At 34.4% G+C, this 24,397-nt stretch overlaps 2 protein-coding genes across 2 annotated transcripts; one reads left to right on the forward strand and one right to left on the reverse strand.

Annotated features, from left to right (window-relative positions):
- Positions 1–314: 314 nt before the first annotated feature.
- On the forward strand, positions 315–22,416 carry LOC129807154 (AP-3 complex subunit delta). The gene is made up of 8 exons (XM_055856236.1): positions 315–620; positions 825–920; positions 11,686–12,225; positions 12,498–12,571; positions 12,683–12,831; positions 17,257–18,558; positions 18,638–18,775; positions 21,778–22,416. Exons 1-8 carry the CDS (start codon positions 525–527, stop codon positions 22,281–22,283), a joined length of 2,901 nt encoding a protein of 966 aa, XP_055712211.1. The 5' UTR covers positions 315–524; the 3' UTR covers positions 22,284–22,416.
- On the reverse strand, positions 1,226–3,856 carry LOC129807160 (uncharacterized). The gene is made up of 5 exons (XM_055856248.1): positions 3,738–3,856; positions 3,458–3,499; positions 3,241–3,392; positions 2,693–2,840; positions 1,226–2,626 (listed from the first exon to the last, which is right to left on the reverse strand). The coding sequence occupies exons 2-5, from the start codon at positions 3,474–3,476 to the stop codon at positions 2,367–2,369; spliced, it is 579 nt and encodes a 192-aa protein (XP_055712223.1). The 5' UTR covers positions 3,477–3,499; positions 3,738–3,856; the 3' UTR covers positions 1,226–2,366.
- Positions 22,417–24,397: the final 1,981 nt, after the last annotated feature.

Consider the following 24,397-nt stretch of genomic DNA (forward strand, 5'->3'; position numbering starts at 1 on the left):
ATCTACTATGTATTTTATATGGGCATACTAGTTTTAGTTTCGTACTAAGTATTATACACAGTACATAGTAGATAGCCAGCCGGGCAATTCCAAAAAGTTCTGCGGAGAGTCCAAATAAAATTTAAATATTTCTGAGATTCTGGAGTGACTTTAACTCTCCACAAGAATATTACATACTCAATTTCAAGAATGACAAATTAAAAATATCTTTAATTATTTGAAGAAATTACACAAAAATTATAAAAGAAAAATAAAGAAATGTCTTTGAAATTTCCATGGAAATGTCCTCTACCATCAGAAAAAATACAAACAAAATTTTCTGACGTGGCTGCTTTGACAGTTTACTTCGGTCGCGAAATCGCAGCAGTGCTAAACTGTCTGTTTTTCATCAAATTACCCCAATTCTCCTGGAAAATTCTGGGCTAAATCCTCAAGGAGAGCCTTCTGCAGCATCCCATGCAGACGTCCAGCCAGTGGAGAAAGTAGTGAGTGTGCAGGAAATTGTGAAAAAGACGCTGTGAAAAATGGCACTGAAAAAAGTGAAGGGAAACTTTGAGCGAATGTTTGATAAAAATCTGACCGATTTGGTCCGGGGGATTCGAAACAACAAAGATAATGAGGTAATGTTACATTCGTCAATAGCCCAATTCTGTCTGTCTCTTCTCTGTCCATCGATTATCAATTTTGGGCAGCTCGGGTTATTGATTGCAGAGCTCTGGGGCAGATGGATTTGGGGGCTTCACACATGTCCAAATGTGTCAAAGAAGTCATTCAGCTGGAACAATGATTTATGCAATTTTCTAACAATTTTCCCGTCCTTTCAGGCCAAATACATTGCCCAATGCATCGAGGAGATTAAACTGGAATTGAGGCAGGACAATATCAATGTCAAATGCAATGCTGTCTCCAAGTTAACATATGTAAGTTGTCCCTTTAGAGTTGATAATATCCTAGATTAGGGAACAAAAGGATACTTTCTGTACCCTTTATGAGGAAAATATCACGGTTGGAATACAAGGAGCATATTGACTTGGGGATCAAGAAAAAAATATTGAAAAAGCAAACATAAAACTCATGACCGTGTTAATAATAAAATGGTATTAAGTTCATTGACCTTTCGTGAGAATTTTTGCAATAAATGGAATTTACGGGCGAAGAATATTATTGATTACTGAAAAATATTTATAAAGAGGAGTACGAATACAGCAGATGATATTTAGGATTTTTATATGTGACCTGAAAGTTTTATTTAATTATAAGAGCTTCAAAGTGAAAGATTGAGCATTTTCTTAGAGACAAAAAATCTCCAGAAAGTCTTCTTAATTCATTCTAAAAGGCAATAATTTGAAGAAATACAATCTCATGACCCAAATTTAATATTATCAAATTATTCTCGCTCGTAAAGCCATATAGGGGAATATGGGGCAATGTGACAGATCGAAAAATTGAAAATTCAATGGCTTTCAAAAAGGTACAATGCTTCAATTTTTGAACTGTTCGAACTCCAAGAGAGAGCAGTTTCCACCGGTTTCCACAATCCAATTTATTTTCAACTTCTCGCCGACCTGGCTGCCAAACGGTGAGAGATATTAACTTGCGATCTTCGAGGACCCCCTCCCACAAGTCAAAATTCTCTACTGAACTAACTTATCCAAATTATCCGCTACCCCTCCTATCCCAAACAAAAACATGTTGTATTTTTTTTACTGCAAAAATTGGCCCTGCCGATTTCGTTCATTTTTGGATACCCAGCAACGAAAGTTCGCTATTTGAACATGGTTTAACAAACGCGTTCTAGAGTGCGGTCTCTTCAATGTAAATCTTTATGGAGTGACACAGGTCGAACGGGGATCGATGTTCGCAGTTGAGGGGAAAATTGACGTGGGGAATATGCGATTTTTGAATTCTTAACTGCCAGTTTGAATTTCAAACCTAACCGCCTATTTCCAACGATTATTTTTGTAATAAAATCCTATAAATATATTAAATTCAAATTTATTTTGAAAAATATATAAATAACATGTTAACACTTAACATTTCACAAATACTATTACATTTAAGTTAACTTTTTAAAATCACAACTTCATTTTCAGTCTTTAAAGAATTTGATTTAAATTTTAAATTTTAATTCACGTTTTTATGTATGTCGGTGTCTTATTGCCCTTATTGCCAAATTCGATGTCTTAAAGATTTTAAAATTAGGGATTTATCTCAGGGCTAAATGATTAAAAAGTGATTTTTTATATGTGCTGAGATATGAAAAAAATTAAAATAAAAAAAAAGAGAAAACTAAAAAAGAGCACTCGACAGTGAAAGTTGAAAATTTAGAGAGATCAAAAGAGATTATACAAATTTAGATAAGGGATTTATACATTGGAAAAACTTGACGGAGGTATAATGGCCGCCGGAAACTCGTAAAGTGTAGTGTTTGCGATAGGCAGTGCAGGTGCGGCAGGTACAGGTTCCAGAACCACTTCCTCAACCACTTCCTGAACGACTTCCTGAGCAACTTCCAGAGTTGGGATCGATGTAGTCTTTTGTGCTGCCCTCCTCTGTCTGGATCGGATTATGGATTGTTGGCGTTCCACATGGACCCTGAGCTGCTTCCTGTTCAGCTGCATTATCTCTGAAATAATTTTATATAATTGTAATGAAAATAAAAAAAATCAACACTTTAAATTCAAAGAAATACCTGAACTGTATTTAAAAATATGATAGTCCAGTAAATTTATCCTTGATCCTCTTCCTGTCACGTTGAACTGAGCTATCAAATCAGGAGTAGCAATTTTAGACAGGAAGTTGTCATCACCTTTTTTCACCATTCGCAGCAGCTCCGTCTCCTTTTGAAAAATGTAATGTTAAAGAATTTTAAATATCTAATGTATGAAATTCTGCAATTTTTTAAATTACTTTTTTTTGGCAATAATAAATTAAATTATTTTCATTTCAACAGCTCAATTTGACTTTTTTTAGCATATAAATTTAAAACTGTACTGAACATTTTGATCCAATGTTGGAATAGATTAAGTGGCACTAGCATTTAATTTAAAATAGCAAATATTTCACATTGTTACTTAATTTTTGACTTCATCTTTAGGCTTTCTTTATCTTAGTGAGAAAAATTGCAGACTATGATTCAAACTTTAAAGAGGTTTTAATTTGAAATATTGAGGTTATTAAAAATATCAAATAATGCAAGTCTTGAACTTTAAATATTATTCACAAATTAAGAAGACATACCACCGCTGCTTTGATGCCAGGATTTTCTATTTTATCTTCCAATTCGGTTAATTCTTCCATAGATTTTAGCGGAAAGTAATGTTTTGTGCCATGAATATATTTATTTAAAAGGTTAAGCTGCACATTTACTCTTCCTTGCTTGGCACACATTTCTGTAAGAAATATTTAAAATATTTTGAAATGCTATGACATTCACTTAATTAATTAGTATACTTACGATCAAAGGATTTCTTCATGTCCGTAAATTCAGAGCGCAGTTCTGAAAAAAGTATTAAAAAATAAAGCCCTTTTAGAATAAATATTATTTTATTTATTCAAATTTTTTATTTATTCATATATTTATTCTTTTCTTTTTTACACGATACGTCTCTCTTCTTTTTAGTTTTTAATTTGTTATGTTATTAATATTATGTTTTATTACTATTTATTATATTAACAATATTATTTATTAAGCGATTAAGTACAACATACTAATTATATGAATGACTAATTCATACCTTGGACCTGTTGAGTCCATCCATCAACCGAATTTTGGACCTGATTCACTGTTCTTTCCAGACTTCTTATAGCTTCTGTAAATCAATTTCAAGGTTTATAAAAACTCTAACAATAGTTGTAGGATTTGATTTGAAATAAGTAAACGTCAGTATAACAATTTCACATGGTCGATTCAATACAGAAGTGTTGTACAAAAAAATGGTGAAAAGAAAATTATTACAAAAAGAAATTGAACTCAATATAATAATGCAATAGGGTAACAAACGGGCAATTGTTTAAAAAAAATTAAATTTTTGAGCTATATAAAATTAAATACATACCACAGACTGATGCCTCACCGGTGGCAAATGTGGACATCATGTTAGTCGTAATACTGGTCATAATTGTTGAAAAAAATCATGAAAATCATTAAATACAAAATATAAAGCATTTTAAGAACACATCAAATGATGTTAAGGAAATACAGTGTGACTCCAATAGTGTCAATCTCCAACAGAGTTAACAGCTACTTTGTTTTACTCTGCAAACTCCGGTTCTGTCAATTTGAACTCGAATTGACTGCGATAGTGTCAACGGTATCAACTTTTCTCTAATTGTTAAAGAAACAATATTATATGTCTTTATTATCTTTACGTAGTTAAAATAGGATTTTTGTATACTAATGTAGTATTATTGTCAACACAAAAAGATTTATGTATGGACTTAGCAATTTTATAATGTAGTTGGGATTTTAACAAATTAATATCTTTTAAGTTTTGAAGTTATTAATTACGCAAACATCTTTTCGTTTTAAAGGAAATAGGCACTAATCTCTTAATGCTTATACTTTCTATAAATGAGTTTATTAAAATTTTTTAAGTTACATAATGGCCTTTACACTACACACTATAAAATTTTATGACTATATTGAAAAGTTAATTAAGTAAACAGTTTTTCCTACACAAGCGTAGGAAAATTATTTCAATATGGACAAAAATTTCTCTAGTGCTGTAAATGCCATAAAGTAACTTTTCCTAAACTTATTGAAACTTTAAAAAACATATGGAAATTTAATAACATGAAACAATTTAACAACACAGAAATTTAATAACATTTAATAATGACCTGGATCAAAATTTATTCCTTCTATAGCTTCACACTACGTTTCGGGGATGTTTGTCCCCTTCTTCAGGTTTACAAATTTAACATCAAAACAATATGAACATTAAAATTACTTGGAATTACATTATTATAAAATATGGAATTATAAAATACTTTAATGCTATCAAAACTGTGTATGATAAACGGTTATAAAAATTATCAACCGGTCTATAGAAAAAAAGTCAAGTTAATTTAAAAACTTACGCTTTTATTTTTTTTATTAAAGTATTCTGTTATGTTATTGCAAATATCAATAATCTAATGGAAAATAAAATAATAGACCCTTTTCTCGAAATTACCCCACTTTGGTTTTTTTCCGGCCCCCGATAGTGTCAGGGGCAATAAATTATTGTTTGACCTCTTGGAGTCGCACTGTACGTTTAATTTGTCACAATTACCAGATTGGGACCCTAAAAAGACACTTCCGGTGAAACTGTGCATAAGACAAAAAAAATTTCTTCTTTTTGATCATTCCTAAAATACAATAAAAATTTCAAATCAAAAATCCCTCTTAATACTACACTAATACACACTGTAATAGAGGAAATACGTGTATAATTAAAAACTGCATTTTGGAGTCCCAAAAAGGTGCTCCCGGACAGACTGTGATTGAGTCATTGAGAGACTACTTTTTAAATTACCCAGAGTTAAATATAAGATTTTCTATTAAGAAATAATTTTTGAATCGAATATACGCTTTATTTGTGGGAGAGGAAATACTTTTATTAATATTTAAAAGCTACTTGGGGGGGGGCTCACGCAGTCTCTTCCGGAGAGGGCCACAGAGCATGATTCAGATTTTTTTAATGCATCTAAATGTAACAAAAATTATAAATCCCTTTTCATCCTAATACGCGTTTTAATTATGTGAAAGGAAATATTTTTCTAAATCCCCAATTGCTGCATGGGGGCCCACTCAGTCTTTTCCGCACTGAATGTGTATCACAACGTTTACGAACATTTTCCCCACAAATCCTTAGTACAACCATATAATTATTACATGCATTACGATCACTATTTCAACTTGAGTTTATTCACTACATTTCCGGGCAAAAATATTTCTTGAATACCCCAAAAACGGAGATGACGCCACCAAAACATCATTTTTTTCCCACACAACCATTTCATTTCAATTTTCTCACACACTTTGCAGAAAAAACACTTTTAAATTACTTTCACATATTATTTAGACTTACCTTGACGATTTAGTCGATATATATTGCGAAATTTCACGTTAAATTCACTAAGAAAAGCACTTTTTTCACTGACAAAAATTTTTCACTGAAAATCACCATTATACTCAACTACGAACTGAACGCGAACTACGAACCTCGTTTACTCTGTTTCACGCCGTAAAAATTTACATTGAAACGAACGGTATTTCGAACGGGGTTTGTTATACCGCGTTCAAACATGGAACTTTGTTTTAGGATACAGTAGCGCTACAGCTGTTTTGGTGGTCACCTCTTAGAACTAATTTTAATTTTTCATGGTGACCACCATGCTCCGAACAATTTGGGAGGCCGCCACCGTCACGGCCTTTCGAACCCCAAACTCTTTCGTAGCTGGGTATCCCAGCAACGAAAGAGTTTGCGGTTCGAAAAGACGCGACGGTGGCGGCCTCCCAATTTATTCAGAGTCTGGTGGTCACCATAAAAACTATTATTAGTTCTGAGAGGTGGCCACCAAATTGCTGTGACGCTACTGAACTCACCACAAAAGTTCGCGGTTTGTACAGTGTACGGCGTTAGCTAACACGTTAGCTAATGCCTTATGGGAATTTTACATTGGGTGACCCTCAGAGTTAGCTAACTATGTTCGCGGTTTGTCACGTATTTGAACAGTCATGGCGGATTATTTATGACGCACGAGTGTTGTGCGCATAAAAAGTGCATTTACAGCGATTTTATTAGCATCTGCAGCTAGATTTTACAAGGAATTTATTAAGGTAAGTCTAAATAATATATTAAAGTAGTGAAAAATTGGTATCTTACAAAGTATTTTCAAGAAATAAAGTGAAATAAAATTGTCAAAAAAAAACAGACGCTGGGGTGGCGTCGCCTCTGATTTTGGGGCTCCCAAAAAATATTTCTGTCCGGAACTATATTGAGAGGCTTCGAATTAATGTTTGATTGTAGTTTGAGTAAAAAATATAATAATTCATCAGAGTGAGAAATGAAAAATGTTTGCAAATATTGTACCGCTTCCGGAAGAATCTTTTTGGGGCCCCAGAGTACAGTTTAGGGTAAATAAATGCCCCCTATATTTATATAAGTATATGTAGAGTTGAAAAAGCAATTACAAGTGATTTTTCTTTGAATTAGAGGTTTTATTTTGTATCGTTTTACAGAAATAATCCAGCTGAGCAGGCCTGAACGGACTGGACAGCTTATGTGGTGCTCTCCAGCTGGGGAAAGATGTAGAAATTGTATTTCTTTTGTAAAAGAATTGTTAATAAATATAAATTAAACCAATTTTTGTAGTTTCAATAAAGACGTTGATTAGATTTCAAATTCAAAATGGCAGTTGAATTCAAAATTCCCTAAATTCACCACCTAAAATATTCACCTCGTGACAAATCGCGAACATAGTTAGCTAACTTTGAGGGTCACCCAATGTAAAATTCCCATAAGGCGTTAGCTAACATGTTAGCTAACGCCGTACACTGTACAAATCGCGAACTTTCGTTGCTGGGATGTTTTGGAGGTAGTCAATCCGAAAAATCTCCATCTTAAGGTCGTAGTTCAGCCACTCAAAATCATAATTTATCGGACAAACGAAAATATACGAAGTGGTCATTCAATAAACAGACTGGGCTTTTTTACATGGTCATTGCTTTTTTACTCCTTCATTGCTTTTTTACACGTGGAAAAAATATTAAAAAAATTGCGGCATCAAACCAATTTTTGCATCAATTTGATCTTTTTCCGTTCTCTGAGACAATATTATGTAAAAAGAAAATGATATTTTAGTAAAATTAGCCAAATTTAAATACCTTGAACAAAAAGCAAAAAGCAATTGCCCGGTCAATTGCTCTTTTCTTGGCAATAGTCCGTTAACATTCTCTATTTGAATTCACTGTTCGAAATTTTCATCGACCACCATCGAAATCAGCTGATGCCAGGAAAAATCAAAACAAAGGAAATTTTACTCATAAAACTCTTGTGAAAACTTTTGAAATACATTTAAAATGAGTCTAGGCTTAGTGAAATTAAAGTTTAGTATAAAATACATGTGAATAATGTGAATTGCATTGTATTGAACAACTGAAAATATTTCCCGCTTTGAACATTTTACTTACACTGGATGGCGCTGTTCTCAGTGAGTTATCTAATCGAAAAAAATGAAGGTGTCATAACACTTCTCCATTGCTTCTTTGAAAATCGATTAAAAGAGCAATGGCCCAGTCTGTTCAATGCTAAATGAGTCAAGTGGTAGTGCACTCGCTCTATGATGCAAGTGTCCCGGGTTCGAATCCCCTTTAGGTCACCAGGAATTTTTCTGGCGTTAAAGGTGTTCGGATTGCATCCAGTGAGCTTCACTGCACTTGATTCCACGGGCATGGGCTGACAACCTCATCGCGTACAAGACAAAATAATAATGCATGTCTGGAAATCCCCTTGCGGGAAGGCCTTGTTCCTTCATGGAATGTTGTGTCAGCATTATTATTATTATAGTTCAACCACCTTGGAAGGCCAAATTTTCAACGGATCCGCCAAAATTATGATTTTTTTTTTGAAAGATTGTGAAATTTCAAACCCGACTGCATTGGTCGCAATCGGTGATGGATCGGAAAAGTAACGGTAGTAATAGCTCTATTTTAAAAATATTGTTTTTCGCGTTTTTTCTGCCGTTTTTTTTGCATTTCAATTCGCCTAAAATTGAAACGGTAAGAGATATCGACTTATGGTCTTCGATGACCCCCTAAAATGACGTAATCTTGAAGCTAATCTCTTTATTTCCCCCCTCTCCCTCTTCAAATGTTGGCTAACCCGCTGAAATCCATCAAAAATTATGTTTGTCTAACTTTTCTCAAAAATTACCCATTTTTTCAAGATTTTCGGATATATTTTGTTGTTAGTCTAGCTGAACGTTTCTTCCTTAGACAACTTTCACCGGTTAAATCGCTATCCTGAATTATTTAAGGGCAAAAGGGCATAATTTTCATTCGATTTGGCCAAATAATTAATTTGTATTTAGATTTTTTTAATTATCATTTTTTTAAAATGATTTAATTTATTTAAAAAAAATGCCATCTTGAATCATTTTCAATTCCGAAGTGATTTTATGCTGATGTATAGACAAATTTAAATCGACGTTAATCTTATGTGCATGCAAAAATCTTGCGAAAACGAATATAAGGCTCCTTTTTGGGAATTCGAGCACTTCGCAAAGCCTTTTTAATCACCAAAAAGTTTTTTGAAGCTCTTTAAACGTGCAAAATTTTATGCGCTTCAAGTGAGATATATTATATATGTACGGAAAAATATCTAATATAAGTTTGATCCTTTGAAATATTAAATAAAAAAACATTTCACTTGCCAGGCTTTGAAAACATCTTGTGAACAATCTCGGAAAAATCTTGTAAAATGTTTTCACTATATGGAAAAATTTTAATGATAATAATAATAATTTATTCAACTCTGCATTAATACCACCTGAGTAAGTCTCAGCTTTGGTGACTTGTCTTTTCAAAAATAGTTTGTTATAACTACCACAATAAATTTAAAATAATTTTAATGAGATTTCCCTGTCATTTATCAAAAAAAAATTCTAAATAAAAATTTCTGTTTTTTTTTTTGTTTTTGGGCAGCTTATTGTACCTTTTAGATCTAAGATCAGGTTCCGCAACAAAATATTTGTATAATTTCATTACCTTCTGACGGCTTCCGAATTATTTATAAATAAACATTCCAAATTTTTAAAAGAAATGCATCAACAAGCGGTACTTTTTACCTTCTGACGGCTTCCGAATTATTTATAAATAAACATTCCAAATTTTTAAAAGAAATGCATCAACAAGCGGTACTTTTTACCTTCTGACGGCTTCCGAATTATTTATAAATAAACATTCCAAATTTTTAAAAGAAATGCATCAACAAGCGGTACTTTTTGACCAGAGTTTTTCAATAAATTGATATAATATTCAAAAATTGTACATAGTGTTTTCAACGCTTATAACGAAGTAGTATAAATTAAGGCGTATTTCAAAAATGATTTCATAAATTGACTCCCAAAAGTAGGCAAACTGCATAATTCTCTGTGCATAATTCTGTCAGGTGTAGGAATGCTTGTCCACTGAAGAAATGGTCATCATAGTCTAAGTAGTTTAGAAATAAAAAATCAATTTTCGATTTTACCCTATGTTCGGTAGTGTCCCGGTTTCTCCTAATCATAAGAAATTTTATAAAAAAATAGGAGTTAGGGCAGAATCACTTTGACAGTAAAATGCTCACCGTATTTCGTTAATTTACGCATTTTCATTGAAATTCTTACGCAAATTCTCGATTACCGTATTACCTTATCTCATACTCGGTGGCACTAGGTGAAAATAATATAAGAAAATTGAAGAAATCAAACGAAAATTCGATAAACGGTGAGCAAAAAAACTGAACGATAAATTTCTCTTATAGTTTTTTTGCTCACCGTTTATCGAATTTTTGTTTTACTTCTTCAATTTTCTTATATTATTTTCACCTAGTGCCACCGAGTATGAGATAAGGTAATACGGTAATGCAAAATTTGCGTAAGAATTGCAATGAAAATGCGTAAATTAACGAAATACGGTGAGCATTTTACTGTCAATGTGATTCTGTCCTTACAATCCATTCGTAAGATGTTCGAATTGCATTTAGTGATTCCATTGTCACTTAAATTGTCAGGAAAGTCAGGAAATATCAAAATATCGGTTACGAGAAGACCAAAATAAAGCTCTTTTGATAAAAATTAATTTGGACTATTTAGTTTTTAATATGCACGGTATTATACGATTTTATGCGGTTTTTGATCTAGATAAAATTACAATTCAAATACATTTGAAATTCGAAACTATGGCGCTTATAGATAAAAAAAAATTATGAAATCGAAATTCACATCCTTTTCCTCCTCTTATTGTTTGCATAAGACTATCCTACTCTTTCGCACTCTTCTTCTTCTTTTAAACATCACACCAAAGTAAATTTGGTGCAATCGAATTTTGAGTTAAAAAGAATGAGATGACTATATGCAAAATGTTTGAGAAAGAAAAAGATGTGAATTTCAATTTTACGACATTTTCCTGATCTAAAAGGTAGGGTAAGTGTGCCAAATTTCGGCATAGTTGCATGCAAGCGCCAAAATCTCAAGTTTGAAATGTAATATCTTTAATAGAAATTGATTTTTTTATTACTTCTTTTTAAGGAGTGTTGCTTAGAACCTTGTAGACAGTTTATTGTCTTTACTTACTCCAAAATCATTCTTAATACATTTTAAAATGAATAAAAATGTAGACATAGCTTTGGTGCCCTATTTCGGCCACTTTCATTCTCATAGTTCCTTGCCCTTCAGGAATTCTTCCAATGTCTTTTTCACGTCATCTCGTTTGTCGAAGCTACATTTTTTGTTATTCTTTTGCATTGTATAATCTCTAGAGTATGTAAAAACTAAAAGTTCATGGAAATTAGAGGAACAAAAAAGTTGGCCGAAATTGCAAGCTGGCCGGAATTAGGCACACTTACCCTATGCCAGAGTCACAAGATTTTCTTGACCCAAATAAATTTAGAAAAATGCGAAAGAGAAAAACTAGAATGTCGTAATATCTTTCAATAGATCCAAATGTTGGGCTACGACATCTCCTGGGCTGGGTTTAATATAATCGAAGTGATGAGCTCGCCAAAATTCACTTGCAAGAGAGTTGGTTACTTAGCAGCAAGTCAGTGTTTCCATCCGGATAGTGAGCTTCTGATGCTCACCACAAATATGGTGCGCAAGGATCTCAATTCCCAGAGTCAGTACGATGCTGGAGTAGCACTCAGTGGCCTTAGTTGCTTTATTTCGGCCGATCTGTCCCGTGATCTGGCAAATGATATCATGACACTCATGAGTTCCACCAAGCCCTACCTGCGCATGAAGGCCGTCCTCATGATGTACAAAGTGTTTTTGAGGTATCCAGAGGCTCTCAAGCCTGCCTTTCCCAAGCTCAAGGAGAAACTCGAAGATCCAGATCCGGGGGTTCAATCGGCTGCTGTCAATGTGATTTGTGAGCTGGCACGAAAGAATCCTAAGAATTATCTCTCACTAGCACCAATTTTCTTCAAACTTATGACCACGTCCACAAACAATTGGATGCTGATTAAAATTATTAAATTAGTAAGTATTGACTTTGTTTATTTAAAAAACAGTTGTTTCTTTTTTTTCTCTTACAATGATGATTCATAGTTTTCCAGTTTCACAATGATTGAGCCGGCAATTGGTAAAAGATTGACAAAGCCACTCATTGATCTCATATCGAGGTGGTGTCTTCTATCATTTATCCAATGACCATTATTTTATTTTCGCAGTAGCTCAATCATTTTTTTTAGAATGGCTAAATGCGTATTTATTATTCATGCACAATTTTCTCTTTTTCATTGCATTTGCAGTTTGGCGCTCTGACACCCTTAGAACCGAGACTTGGTAAAAAGTTGATAGAACCTCTAACGAATTTAATCCATAGGCAAGCATCATTCCATTTTATCGCTTAGTTTCTTGCTCTCAGTTTTATTTATTAAATAAATTAAAAAAAAAAATCTGTTTCAATGCTAATATTTTATCCTTATCTCAATAGCACGTCGGCAATGAGTCTTCTGTACGAATGCATAAACACAGTAATTGCCGTATTAATCAGCATAAGCAGTGGAATGCCTAATCACAGTGCTTCCATTCAATTATGTGTCCAAAAGTTAAGGATTCTCATTGAGGACTCGGATCAAAATTGTAAGTAATTGATTTTTCTTTCTTTAGAAGATTCATTAGGGAAAATGCACTGAAAGAAATCCGAAAAAGTTAAAATAATATTCCCGAAATGTTAATTTTACCCTGCAGTATTGATCCGAAATCGGTGTAAATATTAACCTTTTTAGGTGTATTAGGGGTTAAAGGTACCCTTTTTCATGTTATTTTTACCCTTAAAAAGGTGTAAAATTAACATTAAAAAATGTTGGTATATTTTTACACCTAAAAAGTGTTAAAATTATGAGGAAAAAGAGTTAATCGCACCCTCTTTTTTTCTCAGTGTGCAAAGTGCAAATTTTTTTTGGCTGAAGTTTTGATAAAAAAAATATCAGTAAATAGAAAATTTGGCCAGATACATATATAAATAATTCTGGAATCATTAATTGCAAATATCCAAAAATAGTTAAAAATTTTTGACGGAGGAAGAATGGCTGGGAGCTTTTGGCCAATTATCTTGACTTCTCAGTTTAAAATTATTTTTGTTTATTTATTTATGCTTTTTACTGAATAAATTAAATATTTTACTGATCATTCTAAATTATTTATTGATCAATTTGATTATTGAATACATTGGTATATCTTTTCAAATTAGGGAAATTAAATTGATTGAATTTTTACTTAACTAAATTTTCTGTCAAATAAAAATAGGAATTAGAATTTTGTCTTCGACACACCTTTTAACTCGATATGATTTCATGAAGTCAAAATTCGTGTCGCTTTCTCTCACAAAACATTTGCATAAATCTATTACAGTATTTCGGTCTCAAAATTGGATTGAACTAAATTTAATTTGGTGTGATGTTCAAAAGAAGAAGAAGAGTGCGAAAGAATAGGATAGACATAGGCCAAGCTTTTAAGAAAGGGATGTAAATTTGGACTTTATCAAATTTTCCTGATCTAAAAGGTGTACCGGAGCCATAATGTCTCTGATATACCTTTTAGATCAGGAAAATTTCATGAAATTAAAATTCACATCTTTATCTCTCTCAAACATTTTGGATATATCTATCTCACTTTTTCCCATTCAAAATTAAATTGAACTAATTGAATTTGGCGTGATGGTCAAAAGAAGAAGAATGGTACAAAAGAGTAGGATATGCAAAAAATGTAAGAAAGAAAATAATATAAATTTCGATTTCATGAAATTTCCTTAATCTTAAAGTGGAAAGTGGCCAGTACCACTAAAAGTCAATTGAAATTGAAAATTTAAATTTCAATAAATTTTAATCTTTATATGGAGCTGGCACACTTAATTTGATTGAGTAAAATTCAATCGGTAAACATGTTTTTAAAATTTTCTATGAGAGAGAGCGAGATAACTAGAGATCTAGATTTCATTCACTTTCATTGAAATGTCAAAAGCATGTTTACAAAACAAAAATTATTGTGCGTTGGGCATTAGGCCCGTCAAATAATTTCGTCAGATATCTTTAAGATTTCTGCAGAAAATATTTACACCTCTGCCGAAAATTTGCCGAGAAATCTGTAAATATTCCTACGAATTTTATTTGAGCTTGGGACAAAATTCGTCAGAATTTTTTGCAGATTTTCTGACGAATCCTGGTTCATACTCTGACGAATTTCTGTAGATATTTTGCCGATTTTCTGTAGATTTTTTCTACATTCCAGACTTTCTAGACAGCTGTGCCTGAAAAGACGGAATATTTTTCATTGAATTTTGTTTGCAAAATTCAATAGAGTGTTTTTTTAGTGATATCGTGTTTATATAAAATAAAGAATTCTACGACGCCGTGTTATAAGTAGAGAATAGTGAAGTGAAAACTTTAAGCAGAGTGTCGACCTAAATTTCGTGTTTTTGTATCATTCCATGGGCGATTTTTAAGAAATTAGTATTTTTGCTCGTATTTTTTTTATTTATTTAAAATGTTTAATCGGTAATGCTTGTTAAGCAGAGCATACCACATTCTTTGTAACTTCTACAGTTTCTTGATAAATCAACAATATTTTTGTTGAGACAACGGAGACTATGCAGATTTCCTAAGCAGAAATTCTGCAGATTTTCGGAGGAATTTCTGGCGAAAATCTACAGATTTTCTAGGCAGAAATTCTGCCGAAAATCTACAGAATTTCTCTGAAAGTAATACTAGAATATACCGTTACAATTCAAAAAACCTCCGAGTAAAATCGGCAGGTAGAGCAATGATTTGACGGGAGCTATCTGGAAAGTTTGGAATGTAGAAAAAAATCTACAGAAAATCGGCAAAATATCTACAGAAATTCGTCAGGGTATGCACTAGGATTCGTCAGAAAATCTGCAAAAATTTCTGACGAATTTTGTCCCAAGCTTAAATAAAATTCGTAGGAATATCTACAGATTTCTCGGCAGATTTTCGGCAGAGGTGTAGATATTTTCTGCAGAAATCTTAAAGATATCTTACGAAATTATTTGACGGAAGGAAAATTTTATAAAGTCAAAATTCACATCCCTTTCTTTCTTAAAACTTTGAATATGTCTATCACTCTTTCGCACTGTTATTCTTCTTCTTTTGAACATCACACCAAATTAAATTTAGTTCAGTCCAATTTTGAGATGGGAAGAGTGGGACAATCTTATGCAAATCATTTGAGAAAAAAGGCATGTGAATTTTGATTTTGTGAAATTTTACCGATTTAAAAGGTGTACCACAGGCATAATGCTGACAAAATAATTAAGCTGCCATAACTTAAAAATTACAATGATTTTCTTAAACAATTTGCATAATTCTATTCCAAATTATTCCATAATTCTATTGTAAAGAAAAATACTGTCATTCTTCTAAAAAAAAACAATAACTTTAATAAATTCTTGTGCTTTGCAAATTTATATAATAAAAAACAATAGGAGAGGGTGGGACAGTTTCACCCCTAAATTGCAAAATGGATTTTGGGACCATTTAGCAAAAAGATGATAAACGGAAGTAAAACTTTGGATATTCTGTGAATTACAGTTGTGTTTAGGGTTAATAGAAATAGTAACAATAACCCTTTAATTTCATTAGTCTATTGTGGAGAAATTCATTTCACTTGAAAGGCAGAATGTGTGAAAGTCCCCCATTGCGGGGCACTTTCAAGATAAATATGAGGCAATTTTTGAGAAAAATAAAACGTGTTTATAGGAAACTTGCGATACCAGAATTGACTAAAATTACTATTTTAAAATCTTCTAAGACTCTAAAACCTAAAAATATAATCAAACAAGAACTTTATGGTTCCGGCACACCTTTTAGATCAGGAAAATTTCATGAAGTCGAAATTCGAATTCCTTTCTTTCTCACATGCTTTGAATATGTCTATCTCATTCTCTTGTACTCTTCTTCTTCTTTTAAACATCACTCCAAATTCAATTTAGCTCAATCGAATTTAGTATGCGAAAGAATGAGACAGTCATATGCAAAACATTCGAGAAAGGAAGGGATTCGAATTTCGACTTCATGAAATTTTCCTGATCTAAAAGGTGTGCTGGAGTCATTATAACAGAATTTTAACATTAATTAATCATACAGAGAAAATAAATTATCGCTAGAGATTTCCAAGCCTATTTCTCATTAATTGGGCAGTTTTCTTTGAATTTTTATACGAATGAAATGTCTTTTGTAGTGCTAAGCTAATTCTGTACATTGTTGGGTCATTATATCGCTTTAGAACATGTCCTTTTCAGTATAACAGTTTTATAATAGTATTTTAAAGTCTTTAATTTTTATAATACTAAAAAAAATTTACAATATCTTGCTGAAAACATTCTGAAAATATATTAAAACAATTAAATTCATGATTTTTAAGCACTTAAAAAACACTGAAAGATTATTTTTTTTAAATTTTTATTATGAACTTTTAGGAAATACTACTTTCCATAATTTCGAACTTTATCGACAAAACAGCTACAAAACGTTTTCAATGATCATTTTAAGTTAATTTTAATTAAAAAAGTAAATTGTTAGACACTGGAAACTTCTCAGTGTGCTTGCATGAAACTGCCCCTTACGCACTTTCGAAACTCAAATGAAAATTGTCAGAACCGTCTTAGATTTCATTCAACGCTAAATGCCTTATAATAAACATAAAACCACTAGTAATTTAATACAATTATGTTACTTCGATAGATAAGTGCAATAGTTCAGAAATTGTTGAAAATAAAACATTACAAAAAGTTTCATTTTGATGCAGTTTTATAAAATCAATTACAGAATTCAAACGCAAAGCGTCACGAAATTAATTATTTTTATGAATATGGATCTCAGTTATCTCTTCAATAACATAATGGTTCTATCCCATTTCTTTCAAAGGGATAAGAAGAATATGCAAAAATTGAAACTGCCCCGTCATTAAACTGCCGCACCCTCCCCTATTGCAAATACATTGCATTTCACAATAATGCAATGATTTTTCTTTTATTTGCAAAACTTCCAGTAAAATACTTAGGCTTGCTGGCCATGTCTAAGATCCTCAAGACGCATCCCAAGAGTGTTCAGGCACACAAGGATCTAATTTTGGCTTGCTTAGATGACAAAGATGAGTCAATTAGGCTTCGTGCCTTGGATCTCTTGTATGGGATGGTGTCCAAGAAGAATCTCATGGAGATTGTTAAGCGTCTGCTGGGGCATATGGAACGTGCCGAAGGATCAACGTATCGCGATGAGTTACTGTTTAAAGTTATTGAGATTTGCTCCCAGGGTTCCTATCAGTACGTCACAAATTTCGAATGGTATCTGACGGTTCTGGTGGAATTGATTCAGCTGGAAGCTAATTCCAAGCATGGTAGTGTTATTGCTACACAATTGCTGGATGTGGCCATTCGTGTGCAGGCTGTTCGGGAGTTTGCTGTGACAGAAATGGCTAGTTTACTCAATACCTTCCCTGCCAATGCTGCCCACTGGGATGCATCCAGCGGGACAATGAATGAGGTGCTTTATGCTGCTGGATGGATTGTTGGGGAATTTAGTGGTTTTTTGGTGGATCCAGAAGATACGCTCAAGTCTCTGTTGAAACCACGACAACTTCCTGATCACATTCAAGCTGTTTACATTCACAATTCCCTGAAACTCTTGACCAGGATGCTGACAAAGGCTCTCGAAGAGGGAAATACTCGGGAAATTGTTCGATTGTGCAATTTATTTGAGGATAAAGTTACACCATTTGTCAGTTCGGGAAATATTGAAGTTCAGGAGAGATCTAGTTCAGCTCTGATTATGATTCAGATGCTACGGGATGAACTTAAGGCAGTTGATGGTGAGACTGAGAGGGATCTTCTGGATGATATTCCAGGACCAGAAAATGGGAATGTTTCAATGGGAACACCAATAGCAGCTGAACAATTGATTAGGGATTTTGCAACACTCTTTGCCGGAGATCTCAATCCAGTGGCTCCCAAGGCACAGAAGAAAGTACCACTGCCTGAGGGTTTGGATTTGCATAAATGGATAAATACTCCGCCAGAACTCAGTAGTCCATCGTCTGAAGGTGAAGAAGAGATGGGAGATTTATTTGTGGCCAGTGCAGAACTCCAGGGACGAGCTGAGAGGAAGAAGTATGTTGAGCCGACTGGGGAGGAATTGGAAAAAATGCGTGAGGCTAGGAAGATGGAGCAGAATAACAATCCACACTATCTCAAGGGATCAATTAGGGATTCCTTGCCCATGAAGATGCGCAATGATGGCTGTGATGATATCCCAATTGCAGAAATAGCACTTGACGTACCACTTACAGTTCATTGTAAGTTTTATTTCTTTTTTTTTATCTTGAGAAGCTTGGTATTCTAGCAGATTAATAATTTCTTTTGGGGACTTTTCAGCCACAAAGAGATCTGACAAGTACTTGATGGAAGAACAAAAATCGGATAAGAAAGCGAAGAAAAAGACTAAAAGTGGCAAGAAGAGTCACAAATCGAAGCATAAAATAAGCTACTCAACATCAGAATCCGACAGTGAAGGTAAGATTTTCTTTTTTTAATTTTTAAAGGGCGATCTTTTATACTTTTCGTTTTACAAATTTTTAATATGCGAAAGAAAACCAGTGATAATCCCAGATAAGCTTATGGTAGCTGAGATTTTTTACCGAATCGCATCGAGCCAATTTTATCCATTCCGACCGACAAGAACAGTTTACTCGACGCGATTCTTTGCCCTACTCACAGAGGTGCTACCGCCCTATCTCTCTTTTGTACCATCTCTTCAAAATGTTTCAAATTCCTTTTCAAAATCTGTTGAAAAGGATTGCACCCGCCGTAGAGGATAAGCTGATCAGAGAGCAAGCTGGATACCGTTCTGGAAAATCTAGTTCCGGTCAAGTTTTGAACCTCACTCAATTTATTGAGGATGATTTCGAGGAAGGCAAAATGACAGATGTTGCCTTCGTTGACCTCTCGGCAGCCTCTGACACAGTTAACCACAGAATTCTCCTTTCCAAGATCTACAATCGCACAAATGACTGCGGACTCACACAGATGATCGGGGCTCTTTTAGAGAACCGCAGATCCTTTGTTGAGTTCCGTGGTCAGAAAAGCAGGTAGAAACTGCAAAAAAATGGCCTACCACAAGGTAGCCACTGTCGTCTCCATCCAAGGCCTATTTGTACGCAGATGATTTGGCTCTAGCTGTTAAGGCAAACACGTTTCAAGACGTGGAGTCCCAGCGTGAGACCTACCTTGTAGAGTTTTTCAAATTCTACAAGGAGAACCAACTAATGCCAAATTCCTCTAAGACAGAGGTAAGTTGTTTCCATCTGCGTCAGAAGTGGGAAAAGATTCGTTTGAATGTACTCGCTGAAGTCGACGTATATTTAGTGTTTTATACCGTGTCTATAAACAAGTGTTTTAACCGTTTTAATTCATGTCAATCCACACCATTAAATTAACTTTTGCGTGCTATACAAGAAGCCAAACAGCCTTTATGAATATGCTTTCTTTAAATTCTCTCTGTGAGCATACCCATCTTCCCATGTAATGTGACCTACGTGCTTATGTATGGTCGAGAAATATACAACCAATGAAGGGACTTCCATCGTTTCCGTCCTGAAAGTTGGAATCGACGCTAAGACGGCGATGGCCGCATGGGGGATGGGACAAAAAACAGAGATGATAATAAACAAATCAATCAATGTAAGATGGGAAGGGAACTTTCTGAAACACAATATCACCCCTAAGTACCTTGCAGTAACTCTCGATCGAAATCTCACGTACAAAACCCACTCCAGTAATGTTAAGAACAAGGTCAAAACACGAAATAATTTACTGCGGAAACTTGTCAACGCTCAGTATGGTGCTCAGTCTAAACTGATGCGTACGTCTGCTCTTGCTCTATCTTTTTCCGTAACAGACTACGCAGCTACAATATGAGAGAGATCCGCGCACGCTAAGCAAGTTGACGTTGCTTTCAATGATACCGCTCGTATTGTAACAGGGTTTTTAAAAGGTATTCCAGTTGGCATCAGTGATTCAGTGGTTTCTGCCGTTTACCTGATGAGATCGGTAGTGAAGTTTGTCGGCAGCCGCAATCAAGCATAGTGAGAGAATAAATTGAATTGAAATTCTATCCCGGAGCAGGAATTGTTCCACCACGGGTGAGGAGGCAAATCATCTCCAGTAGAGAGATATCCAAGGTTCTTTCCGAAGCAAGGCATGTTCTCCACGGTCACAAAAAACCAAGAGCAAGGCTGAAGTCTCGCAAGAGCTTTTGCCACTCTGTGAAACCACTTGACAAATCTCCGGAGGAGGCTAGACTTAATCTGTGGAAGGAAGTCTTTCCACCGGATTTTGTCGAATTAAGGGAGAGCCTTCCTCCTGGTGGTGATCAAAACTGGACGACGTGGAAGTCTCTCAACCGTTTGTGGAGCGGCGTAGCGCGATCGAGAGACAACAGGCGTGGATATGACGTCACTTGTGGCTGTGGAGTGGTTCAAACTACCCCACACTTGTGTGTTTGTCCTTTATCTCCTGCTTCTTGCGAGATAGGGGACTTGATGTTAGCAACCCCGCATGCCATTGACGTAGCCCGTTATTAGGCAAGACATGTGTGAATTTTATGCCTCGACACGATTAATAATAATAATAATAATAGAGCATTTAACTCCCTTGCAAGGTTGTGTATTTGACGTTGGCCACTTTGATCATGTCTCATCTTGGGCAGCCAAGATTTTGGGACAGGCATTACTGGACTACCTTCAGTCTCGGGCTGGTGAGTTTATTTGTCGCCTGTTATGGACAGATCGACCGGTATATCTTGCGGGGTTGATTGAGCGCGGGGCGTCCGAAAGGTCTTCGTGTCTGCTCATTCCGAGATCGTTGGGTCGCATCTTGTATTGCTCTCTATCTGTTGGGGGAGTCATTTTTTGAAATGAACTCCCACGAACTCGTGAGCGGGAGCTTTTGAATCGTTTTACGTCATTGATCATGTAAAAGATTAAAGTAATGGATTGTAAAGAATCTCAGCTAATATTGTAGCACGAATGTTACAGTCCCCATACCAGAACATGTTGGATCATCGCTAGCCTCCCGGGGATTGAGCCCCATTGCCCATTCCAATACGGCCACGAATAACTTGTCGAGCAAACACAACCCCATCTTGCGGAACTATAGCGATATCGCAACTCGAGCTTAGCCGTCGTTGTAGCACCCCTCAAAGTTACCACCCCAGCTGAACAGGGATTGGTACCGTTAGCTTAGAAGAGTCTTCGTCAGGATGGGTTTTCTCCCTACAACTTCTCCAGGATCAACAGTCATAGTACAATATTTCGTCGGTTGCGTCTACCTCCCGTTAACGTTTAACGTTTTTGTTTACGTTGATTTTTAGTTAAGTTCTTAATTCATAAAAATAGGATCAAACTGACTAGTTTTTATTTCTGCGCCTTTAATTTCATCAAATTTTGTCTAATGTTATAAGATTTTTTATATCATTATGCTCTATTCTATGTGACGACCGTGTTATAAATTTTTAGCGGAACCGAAGCAACTCCACGTGGTAAATACCCTAATTGAGATGCCAGAAGGTGCTTCTTTGTCTGAAGCTGAAGAAAATGACAAAGCAATGGATCCCAATGATCCACATCGTGCCCTGGACATTGATCTCGAAGTGCCCAGTGTAAAGGAGGAAGATGAAACTCAAAAGAAGAGAGAAACGAAGAAAGTATCAAAGACTTCCAATTTGCTTGTCTCACATGATGATAAAACATCCGCAAATGCCACGAAGAAGGCCAAAAAAGAGAAAAAGAGTCGAAAGAAGAGTCACAAAAATGATGAGAGTCACGATTTGCTAGGATTCACCAGAGAATCCTCCCAGGGGGACAATGAACAAAATAGCGAGAAGACCAAGAGGAAGAAGGAGGGCAAGAAGAAGAAGGGTGATAAGGATAAAAGTACTGAAAACTCAAAGAAGAAGCTCGAACTGAAGTTGGGCTATGAAGAAGCAGCTGGAATTTCTACACCTAGCAAGGAATTTGCGTAAGGATTCTTTTCTTAATCTCTCCTGTTTCCTTAATTTTTTTCCAACCTTGATATAATCAAAGATACGTCTATTAACTGAGAAAAATTTAATTATATCAAAATAAAGAAGAAAAATAATTATTCACGTAAAAAAATTTAAATTTTATTATTTTTTTTTTAAGTTTAGAAAAGGAAGAGTTGTGTTATTCAAGATCAAAATTAGATCTTCTGATATGTTGTAGGGTAAAATGGGGTAATTCGGAATTAATTCTATTTTGGAATTTTGAGACTTTCTCACTGTTTCAGATGGTCAAAGAAAAAAAAGAAAGCCACGAAGAAGTGCAAGACTTAATAATAAAGAGTACTTCTTCGTTGTTTTCTTTTTACTTTTGCCATCTAAAACTTAAAAAAAATCTCAAAGTGCCGAATTAGAAATGATTCCAAATGACTACATCTTACTTACCCCATCTTTGCAAAATCTTCTTCTTATGAGAAAATTAGTGGAAAGCCCAGATGAATTTGAGACAGGTAAGATTCTCCAGGCAAACATTTCGTACTTACAGGAAAATACCATTGAATTATGCCTAGGAATGGGTTTTTAAAATTAATGTAAAAAAAGCTCTAGAGAGCATATTTCGCAACCGAATGATATCATATTTGGACTCGATGGAAAGGTCTTGGAATTTCTAACAAGTCAGAACCGGTTCCAATCGGTTATGAACCGGTTCATACCCGACAGATAATTTTCACACAAAATTCAATTAAATTTTGGAAAATATTTTGAGTGATTTATAAATCGGTTGTAAACCGGTTATAAACCGAAAAGTAATTTTCGTCCGAAAATCAATTTTATTGCTCTTAAAACTATTTTGAGGGATCTTTCGAGCGATTAACAAATCGCTTTAAATCGGTTGAGAACCGGTAAACGGTAAATGATGCGAAAATACCCCATAGCAAACTTCCGTGGAAATTCCATTGGAAATTTAGCATCAAATTCCGCTCATTGCATGGAATTTGACGCTAAATTTCCGCAGTCTTCCCTGGAATTTTTCTTAGGATAGGCCATGAAAAATGGCCATTCTATGGAAAATTTGAACAACATACAGTGGAAATCTAACGTCAATTTCCATGGAAGTTTTGTATGGAAAATCAAACGTGAAACGTCCGCGGATTCCACTGAAATTTTCCATGAAATATTCCAGAAGTTTTCCTATGGATTTTACCGAAACACGCCCCCTTTCTTGTAGGAAAATTCCTACAAAAAATCCTGGGGAAAATCCAAGAAATAATTCCACGGAAAATTCCACTACCTTTCCATACAGTTTTCCAAGAAAATTCCTCACGTTTGTTTCTTCATCTTAGTAATTTCTGTGTCACCTATAATATTATTAATTACGCGACGCTAAGTTTTGTGTAGATAATAGTGAAGTGATAACATTAAGCAGTCTGCGGACCTAAAATAAACGTGTTTTCATTTCATGGAATGTATTTTTTTTAGGAAAATTATTTTTTTGTACGATAGCTTTTTCTTATCTAAAGTGTAAATTCGTTATCGCTGATTTAATAAAACATATCAAAATCCTCGTGAAATTTACTATTTTTTTTTCGTCATATCTCTTTCCATAACTCATTAAAAGTATCAAACATACATATTATAATATCATTAAAATCGGTTGAATAGTTTCGAAACTTAACACATTTCCTGTTAATGGAAAACTTTGATAACTTGGAGAGCCCCTTCCGTTCGACTTGTGAACTTATCTATACCATCATTTTGTAGGATTTTTCGAGGCCTTTCGATTGTGTATTTAATCATTAAATTCAGTTGATAAATCTCTGAAATATAACTTTTAAAGTTTTGACTTTGGACCATCATGTTTCAATGCCCTCCTACGTATGTCATGCATTATAAAGACATATCAAGGGGGAGATATTTGGATAAAAATGTGTACACCACTTCCAGGCACTTCCACGATTTGTATGGAAGAGGCCTTTGCACTTCCAAAACTTCACAACACTCTAAAAAATGTTGCAATACTTCCAGCACTTCCTGCACTTCATACACTTCTTATACTTAGAAATCAATAATTTACTTAATCTGATGAAAAATCTAATCAGAAAAATTCTTAAAAAAAT

The sequence above is a fragment of the Phlebotomus papatasi genome, chromosome 3 (assembly GCF_024763615.1).
Source record: "Phlebotomus papatasi isolate M1 chromosome 3, Ppap_2.1, whole genome shotgun sequence".
Lineage (NCBI taxonomy): Eukaryota > Metazoa > Arthropoda > Insecta > Diptera > Psychodidae > Phlebotomus > Phlebotomus papatasi.

Excerpts from the sequence above, each read along its gene's own strand:
- LOC129807160 (XM_055856248.1), bottom strand. Across the intron at positions 2,841-3,240 it reads CTGGCATCAAAGCAGCGGTG|GAGACGGAGCTGCTGCGAAT; the intron begins GTATGTCTTCTT and ends ATTTTTCAAAAG. Across the intron at positions 2,627-2,692 it reads TATTTTTAAATACAGTTCAG|AGATAATGCAGCTGAACAGG; the intron begins GTATTTCTTTGA and ends AAATTATTTCAG.
- LOC129807154 (XM_055856236.1), top strand. The coding sequence starts at position 525 with ATGGCACTGAAAAAAGTGAAGGGAAACTTTGAGCGAATGTTTGATAAA. Across the intron at positions 621-824 it reads GAAACAACAAAGATAATGAG|GCCAAATACATTGCCCAATG; the intron begins GTAATGTTACAT and ends CCGTCCTTTCAG. Across the intron at positions 12,226-12,497 it reads TGATTAAAATTATTAAATTA|TTTGGCGCTCTGACACCCTT; the intron begins GTAAGTATTGAC and ends TTGCATTTGCAG.